Raw genomic sequence first — 10,000 nt, 5'->3', positions numbered from 1 at the left:
TATCCCTTTTTTAGGTGTGGACTCCATACCACTGCGCTGTACTCAAGGCGAGGTCAAGAATAGAATAGAATAGGTCTTATGGAATAGAATAGAATAGGTCTTTTGGAATAGAATAGAATAGGTCTTTTGGAATAGAATAGAATAGGTCTTTTGGAATAGAATAGAATAGGTCTTATGGAATAGAATAGAGTAGGTCTTCTTAACAGAATAGGTCTCAAGAATAGGTCTTATGATGCCTGTAATGACTTTATTTACCATGCCTTCGTTCACATACACGAATGGCCTCTTCGTGTTGGGAATCAGCCCCAGCATTTTATGAACCTTGTCGTTTATATGATCATTTGGGTTTAGGTTCCTGTTTATGGCTATTCCAAGGTCTTTTTCCTTATCTGCTTGGTTTAATGTTACGTCTCCTGGCTCGTATTGGTATAGTTTAGATTTTTACTTTCTCCGAACCTGACTACATGGTATTTATTGATGTTAAATTCCATTTTCCATGTACAACTCCAAATGAATAAGTTCTCGATGTCACTTTGGAGACATTGGCATCAGACATCGTCTATTATCTGTTTGTTTTTTTGGCAATTTCGCGTCGTCTGCAAGCATATGCAGTGTGTGTGTGTGTTTGTGTCTGTGACTGTGTTTGTGTGTGTGTGTGCGGATATATATATATATATATATATATATATATATATATATATATATATATATATATATATATATATATATATATAAGGATGATGATGATGATGATAATGATATATGTAAATATATATATATATATATATATATATATATATATATATATACATGTAGATAGATATATAGATAGATAGATAGATAAATAGAAAGATACAGAATTCAGTTAATATGTATTTTTAAAATACGATCAATTATTACCTACTGAATATTTTACATGTGGTTTTGATTCGAACACGTCCTTTGCATGACTTTGATTTTTTTTTGCATGATTTTGATTTATGATTTTGGGTAAAGCGATAATTGGACGCCCATTTAAAAGTGTTTCACCAAATATATATATACATATATATATATATATATATATATATATATATATATTTATATATATATATATATATACATATATATTTTAAATTTCTGCAACATTCGTCAGAAGCTCATTTTATTTCTGGAAAATCACTGAAAAACTTCTTTTATTTCTGCAGTTTCTGTCAAAATACTTATTTTTAAAGATAATTCCTTAAAAAAAGTGTTCTTCTACACTGCATCACATACATCTTTATGGCCCCCATTAAAAAAAAAAGTTGCTTACATTTAGCTGTTATAATATAATGTCTTTATAATCACTTTGCTAATTCTACTGCCAGTCAAGATAAATGCAAAAAAGTATTAAGAAAAAAAACACGTAAAAGATTTTAATAAAAGATTTGTATTTAAAAGCGTATGCAATATCTCCCCTTTCTGTTTACATTTTCCGACTTGAATAATCTGTGACATTTAATCCGAGATATCTTTGACTAAGGAGATTTTTATGTTGTGTCAAGGAATGGCAAGACTGATCTAGTTGCTAGCTCCCTTCCGTGTAACCTCATCACTACAAAGACTACTTAAGTTACATTAAGTTATATGGACTTTTTTTTTAAGTTACAGGCAGAAGGACTTGTGAGGGATCGAGGCGCAAGATTTATGTATTTTATTTTTTTCGTTTGTTTTATTGTTAAGGAAGGTGGGAATTGTTGCATATTCTTGAGAGAAGAGATTTTTTTTTTACGAGGTTCTGTTCAGGTTCTATCTGTCTGTCATACACATACAAAGAACACATACGCCCTTACATAAGCACACGCACACACACACACACACACACACACACACACACACACACACACTTATACACACTTATACACACATACACACACAAACACACACTCTCTCTCTTTCTTTCTTTCTCTCTCTCTCTCTCTCTCTCTCTCTCTCTCTCTCTCTCTCTCTCTCACTGTAACGCGCTCAATCCCTATTGCAATGGCTAGCAGGGTAGTTATAGTTGCATGACGGCTTGACTCTACTGATAAGAGTACAACACTAAGGGAACACACGAGACGATGTCTATGGGTAAAGCGGTGATTGCGGGTCATGTCCGGCCGACCCGCCTGAGGGCGAAGGCTGGGCAGACCTTAACACGTCGGGATTGGGCACGAACTGTCTAAGCTAGGTCACCCTCGGCAGTGAGCGTCCCAGCTGCCGGAAGTGACTGAAGCAGCTGGAGGAAGTATGGGGGGAGTGAGGTGTGGTCAACGGCTCTGTCTGTTTATGACCTCCATATACCCTTCACACACACACACACACACACACACACACACACACACACACATACATATATATATATATATATATATATATATATATATATATATATATATATATGTGTGTGTGTGTGTGTGTGTGTGTGTGTGTGTGTGTGTGTGTGTGTGTATGTGTGTGTGTGTGTGTGTGTGGGTGTGTTTGTGTGTGTGTGTGTGTGTGTGTATACATATATATATATATATATATATATATATATATATATATATATATGTATGTATATATATATATACACATATATATTCATATATACATACATAACACACACACACACACACACACACACACACACACACACACACACACACACACACACACATATATATATATATATATATATATATATATATATATATATATATATATATATATATATATATATGTGTGTGTGTGTGTGTGTGTGTGTGTGTGTGTGTGTGTGTGTGTGTGTGTGTGTGTGTGTATATGTATATATATATATATATACATATATATATATATATATATATATATATATATATATATATATATATATATATATATATATACATACATATACATACATACATACACAGATACACACAGAGGCAACCAGACCTCGGGAGATCCATATCAGTGCCTGCAAGATTCCGTGGCATTCAAATATGCGGGTGGATGAAGCAGACGCGTGGCTGCCCCAAAAGACCCCAATCATGGCACAACCAACCCCGAAATGGGACATATACCCCCCTCCCCCTACCCCCTGGCTGACCGCGTGTGGCACTGTGGCACTCTGGGGTCAGGAGGCTCTTTGTGTCCCTCGTGGCTTGGGATTAAAAGAGTGCACTTTGTCTATTTTTCCCTCAGTTAATTCTTCTTATTTTTTTGTGTGTATTCTTATTCTTTACTTTATTATTATTAGTATTATCATTATTATTCTTTTTATTATGGTCGTTTCTCTTTGATTCGGTCATTATGGCCTTATTTTTATTGTTTTTTTTCATTTTTTCTCTTCTCCCGGCGTTCTTTTTTTCGTTACCATTCCGTAATTCCCCTGCCATTACAGGTATCAACACAAAATACAAACTGACCAGAGGCCTACCACCTATAAAGATACAAGGTGTTTTCATATGTTTTCTTACGATTTTGTTTCGTTCCTTTTAAGAAGTTCTCCTAATTCTGGTATTTTTCTTGAAGCTATTTACTCTTTTCTTTTATTTCGTCACGTTATCCCTGTTTATTATCTCTTTCTCGCTTTCATCTCATTTCGTTTCTTCCTTTGTTGTCTAATAATCCAAGGAGAATTTTGCGAGGCCTACGCGTGGTCTCAGATTTGTGTCTGTTTGCGAGGATCACGACTGGTTGTTAAATAATTTTATGTCGTTGTTGTTGTTGGTTTCATCCCTTTTTCTTCCTTAGCATCCTCCTTCGTTTCCATTCCGCAATTCCACTGCCATTTCAGCAACCAACAATTAATACAAACCGACCCTAGGCCTACCACCACCGCCTACAGTAATGCAAGATTTTTACCCCAGGTCTCCGATTCGCTTTTGTTCGCAGGGAAGACGACAGCCATGGGGCGCGCTGGGTTCCTCCTGCTGGTGGCGACGACGCTCTCCTGCCTCGGTAAGACCCGGTTCATCGGTGAGGAAAGAGAGGAAGGTATTTAGAGGAAGGTATTTAGCACATCGACGCCGGACTTTCCTTCAGCAGGGGGGGTGGCTCCCCACGCCACGGACACAGCCCGGCCGGAAAGCGCTTCTACTACGATTTTTCCTCCTTCCTTCCCTTCCTCCTTCCCCCCCTTTCTTCTCTTCCCCGTTTCCTCCTTTCCCTCTATCCTCCCTCTCCCCCTTCCTCCCTTTCCTCCCTTCTCCTCCTCCCCCCTCCCCCGTCCCCCGTCTCGCCTCCTGCCATTCAGTCTCTCTCTCTCTTCCGCTGCATCTGCTCTCGCCCTCGATCATCAGATGCTGACACTCGAGATCACAGCCTCCCGCCGCCTCCTGTGCCGCTCTCTCGCCTGCGAGTCAGCGAGACGAGAGGCAGCTGTGGTTTGGCCGTTATCATTACTGTTATCATTATCATGCTGGTAATGATGTCAAAAGGCGGTTGTGGTTTAGACTTTATCCTTTTTGCTATTATATTCAAAATGGTGATGGCGATGGTGTCAAAAGGGCGCGTGGTTCAGACTTTATTATGGTTGTTATTATGCTAAGATTGTGTTGGCGATGATGTCAAAAGGCAACTATGGTGTAGACTTCATTCTTATTGTTCTTATATTCAAAACAGTGATGTTGATGATTTTGCTACGTTTAGTGAAGAAGACGATAATGACGCAGTTCTTGTCGATCTCATTCCGTATTTTCTCCCTTTTTTTTCGTCATCTTCTTCTTGCTTTCTTTATTAACTTATAAAACCAATTGCAGTATTCTATTTTCGTTCGTAGTGAGAGTGAATACTTTCAGGATGAGTGGTGCGGATGCTTTTTTTTTTGAGGGGTCTGTTACTCGCTGGTGTTAGGTTTCGTGAATGGGGAGTGTTTTGTGGGTCTCATAACTGATACTTTTCGTTTGTGAATGTTGTTGTTGTTGCTGTTGCCTCTGGTGATGCATGGCCTGCAGACTAGTTTTACTCTGGAGTTCCTTTTTAAGAAGGATGAATATGCATGCAAGAGGGCACTATAATTTTGTAGGAGGCATTGCATTTTTTTTTTCTTTCTCTCTTGCTATCTTTCTCTGTTTCTATCTTTCACCTCTCCTCTCTCTCTCTCTCTCTCTCTCTCTCTCTCTCTCTCTCTCTCTCTCTCCTCTCTCTTCTCTCTCCTTCTCCCCTCTCTCTCTCCTTCACCCACCCCCACTCCTCTCTCTCTCTCTCTCCTCCCTCTCTCTCTCTCTCTCTCTCTCTCTCATCCTCTCCTCCTCCTCTTCTCTCTCTCTACTCCCTCTCTCTCTCCTCCTCCCCCCCCCTCTTCTCTACCCCCCCCCCCTCTCTCTCTTTCTCTTTCTCTCCCTCCCTCTACACGTATCTCATCGTTTTTCCCCTCTCTTCTTCATCATCATCATCATCATCATCATCACCATCTTCTTCTTCTTTATCTTCTTCTCCTTCTCCTTCTCCTTCTCCTTCTTCTTCTTCCTCCTCCTCCTTTCCGTACCAACAATAATAAAACGAAGAAAAACAGAAAACAGAATTTATTGAGAAAATAAACGCAGTTCCGCAGAGGAGGGATCCAAAGGCCACATCTGGGCGAACGAGAAGGTTTTCATCATAAATTAAAGATACATATGTGTAGCAAGGCCTTTTTTTTGTTTATTTGTTTATTTTGGTTTTGTTTCGTTGGTTGTGTTTTTGTTTGTTGTTTTTGTTTGTTTGTGGGTTGTGCTTTTGTTTGTTTGTGTTGTGTTTTTGTTTGTTTGTGGGTTATGTTTTTGTTTGTTTGTTTATGTTTTTGTTTGTTTGTTTATGTTTTTGTTTGTTTGTTTATCGACTTATATATCCATCCGTTTCTTCCTTCCTTTATTTATTTACGTATTTACTTCTTATTATATGAATGAATTAATTAATTAATTTCACAAGATGTAAAATCAAAACGCCAATTGCATTTTTTTCCATTTTGCAATTATTCTTTTTTCATTATTTTTCATTATGTTTCATTCATACTTTCTTTTTCATTATGTTACGGTTATGGTGATAATGATGATGATCATAATTATAGGGATTATGATGATGATGATGATGGTTGTAGTTGTAATAGGAGTATGAGTATTAGTATTAGTGTTAATTGTAATCTGAGTAATGATGGTAATAACGATGATAATAGTAATAATAACAATGGTGATAGAGATAATAACAAGGGTAATAAAGATAGTGGTAATAATAATAATCAATAATAATAATAATGATATTAATAATAATAGTAATAATTAATAATAATAATAATAATAATAATAATAATAATAATAACAATAATAATGATAATAATGAATAATACTAATAACAAGGATACTAATGATAATAATAATAATAATGATAATAATGACAGTAACAATAATAATAATAAAAGTAATAATAATAATAATATAAAAAAATAACAACAATATTAATATGAATGATTATGATGAGAGAAAGAAAGAAAGAAAGAAAGAAAGAGAGAGAGAGAGAGAGAGAGAAAGAGAAAGAGAAAGAAAAAGAGAAAGAGAAAGACAAAGAGAAAAAGAAAGAGAAAAAGAAAGAAGAGAGAAAGAGAGAAAGAAAGAGAGAAAAACAGAGAGAAAATATGAACAATGTCTGCTCTGAAATTAGAGCATCCTACTGTATATACTTCCATCCTACTATTTAACAGCTGTTCCTAATAAAAGTTTTCTCTGCATAGCTTATCGAGTCATGCATCACCACCATGCACCAACATTTGCAAATGAAAAGTTGTGATTGGAGAAAGAGGATAATAATGATAGTAATAGTGATGATAACAATGATTATAATATTAAATAATAATAATGATAATCATGATAATAGTAATAAAAATAATAGTATTAATAATGATAATAATAATAATAATAATAATAATAATAATTATTATTATTATTATTACTATTATTATAATCATAATAATAACGATACTGCTGACAATAGTAATAATAATAATAATTGATAATAATAGTAATTATAATATTAATAATAAATAATGATAATGATAATAGATAATAATGACAATAAACATATAATAGAAATAATAATAAAATAGATAATAATGATAATAATAATAAACCTCTATCATCCCATATATATAAAAATAAAGAAAAAAGTTATGAAAGAAAGAGAGAAAGAAAACAACAACAGGATAACAAAAAGGAGAATAAGATAAAAAAATAACGAAACAAAAAAAATGAAAAGAAAAGAAAAGAAAAGAAAAAAAAATAGATTAGAAGCAGAGAAAGAGAGAAAGAGAGAAAGAGATAATTGACTAACACCACATGGACCCGAGAATCACATGCAAATGAGCAGTGCAGTTGCATGTCACAGCAATTTCTCCGAACTCCATTTTAGGGTATTGTCTTGGCTGACTTTCTGAATAATTAATGATAATGGTAATGATTAATGTCCGCGTTAATGATAATGATGATGATGATGGTAATGGTAATGATGATGATGATGATGATGATGATGATGATATGATGATGATGATGATGATGATGATGATGATGATGATGGAAATGAAAATAGTAATAATAATGATAATGATAGTAACAATAATGATAATGATAATAATGATAATAGTAATAATATAATTATTCTTGTTCCTATTTTTATTCTTATTGTCACTATAATGATGATAATAATTATATTATTATTATTATTATTATTATTATTATTATTATTATTAATATTATCATTATTATTATTATCATCATCATCATCATCATTACTATTATTATTAATATTTTCATTCTCGTTATCCTTGTTGATATCATTATTATCATTATCGTTATCATCATCATTATTATTATCATTATTCTTGCAATTCCTCTCTCATTATTATTATTATTATCATTCTTATTCTTATTCTTATTCTTATTCTTATTATTATTATCATTACTATTATTATTTAATTATTGTTATTATTATTACTATTATTATTATTATCATTATTATTTTACAACCACTGCTACTTTTATGATGATAATAATAGTAATAATGATAATAACAATATCAAGAATAATAATGATAGTAGTTAAACAAACAATGATATTTATTAACATTTTCATTATCAATATAGTTTTCAATGTCATTGTTGTTACTACCCGCATATGGTGTCTGTGTCTGCTTTTGTGAGCGCGATGGCATGCATTTGTTTGTGTGTTAGTGCGTGAGGGAGTGCGTTTGTTTGTGTGTATTTGTGCATGAGAGAAGAAAATTGTTTGTGAGTGTTAGTGCATGAGGGAATGCCTTAGTTTGTATGTATGAGGGAATGCCTTTGTTTTTAGTGTTAGTGCGTGAGAAAATGCCTTTGTTTGTGTGTGTGAGTGCTTGGGGATGCCTTTGTCTGTGTGCGTGAGGCAATGCCTTTGTTTGTGAGGATTAGTGCATGAGATAATGCCTTAGTTTGTATGTATGAGTGTGAGAGAATGCCTTTGTCTGTGTGCGTGAAGGAATGCCTTTTTGCCAGTCTATGAGGGGATACGTCTGTTTGTGTGAGTGGATGCCTTTGTGAGTACGTGAGGGAACGCGTGTGTGCGTGAGGAAATGCTTCAATTTTTTTTTGTGTTCGTGCGTGAGGAAATGCCTCTATTTTTTGTGTTCGTGCGTGAGGGAATGCCTCCGTCTGTGAGCGCTTGAGAGAATACCCATTTGTAAGAGCATATGGGCAAAGACAGCGAGCGTGCGTGTAAACAAACAAACAAACAAAAACAAAACAAAAACTCATTTTCCTCTAATTTGCCTTTGCCACAGGAACGACATGGGGTGCGTGCAAGGGCTCCACCAAAATCGAGTGCAGAACGAAAGGCCAGTGTATCAGAATGGAACACGTCTGCAACGGAGGCCGGGATTGCACCGATAATTCCGACGAGGATCCTGAGCTGTGCAAGGTGAGGAAATAAGGGGGGGGGTGAGATGAGGAACAGGGAGTGGGGGTCGGCGGGTAGGGGTGAAAAAAAAAACCAAGGCGAGGACGGGGGTGGGGGGTGAGTGAGGAACGTAAGTTGGGGGTGAAAACAACGAAGCGAGGACGGGGGGAGGGGGGTGGTGAGGAACGTAAGTTGGGGTGAAAAAAAAAAAAAAACGAGGCGAGGACCCGGGGTGGAGGAGTGTGAGGAACGGGCGGTTGGGGATATGAAGATGTGGGGGGGAGGGAGGAGATGTGGGGGGGAGGGAGGAGGTGTGGTGAGGAGAGCGAGATGAGGAAGAATTGGGAGTCTGTGAGATGCCGAGTGCATGATGAGGTGCGTGTTATAAGCGATTTCAGGCGTCTATACATCAAAAAGGTACCAGGAAGTGTAATACATGTTTATTTATCAAAACCAAGGACACTGATGCGAAATCTAGGAATCGGCAAACGTGAGGATTTTCGAAACTGTGACATGAAGATCCTCTGTGTAAAAAGTAACAAAGTTTGCAATACACGCGTAAGATATGTATCAAAATGTGTGCTTTCAGTTTAGGGAGTATGAGGGAGTATCTGAACAGAAGTATACACTTTCTATTGCATTTCATCTGGTTAATTTCATCTGCTAGAAGTATATAAGTGATAATATTAGCCTTAAGATCAACTTAACGAAATCATACAGTTTTTCAGAAGTTACCTTTTGTTGCAGATATGGAAATTCAAAATGGATTCCTGCAGTAATTCACGAGTGTCTTGCAGAGGAAATTGCTACAGCTTCTCACGCTTCTGCAACAAAAAGGAATGCTTTGGAAACATGCACCCTAGAGTTTGCAAGGTATTTTTTCTTCACTGTTATTAGGCAAGGTAACTTTATAATTTCAATATATATTCGCTCTATATCTATTATCTATTCAGTATATCTATCTATCTATCTATCTATCTATCTATCTATTATCTATATATATATATATATATATATATATATATATATATATATATATATATATATATATATATATATATCTTATTAGAACTAATCAGAATATACATCCGCATTGCGATTTTATATGTATTTATTTTTGTTATTGAGTATAATAT

The 10,000-nt window shown here is 35.3% G+C and overlaps 1 protein-coding gene across 1 annotated transcript in view; it reads left to right on the top strand.

Moving 5' to 3' along the window:
- Positions 1 to 10,000, top strand: part of LOC119582430 — a 26,783-nt gene that overhangs the window by 3,402 nt on the left and 13,381 nt on the right. Inside the window, 3 exon segments of the mRNA XM_037930637.1 lie at positions 3,859 to 3,924; positions 8,749 to 8,885; positions 9,612 to 9,737. Of these exon segments, the coding sequence (XP_037786565.1) occupies positions 3,873 to 3,924; positions 8,749 to 8,885; positions 9,612 to 9,737 (315 nt within the window). The 5' untranslated portion in view covers positions 3,859 to 3,872.

Source organism: Penaeus monodon, chromosome 16 (genome assembly GCF_015228065.2).
Source record: "Penaeus monodon isolate SGIC_2016 chromosome 16, NSTDA_Pmon_1, whole genome shotgun sequence".
Lineage (NCBI taxonomy): Eukaryota > Metazoa > Arthropoda > Malacostraca > Decapoda > Penaeidae > Penaeus > Penaeus monodon.
Note: the sequence above shows the minus strand (reverse complement) of the source record. Positions and strands in the feature narration are given on the sequence as shown.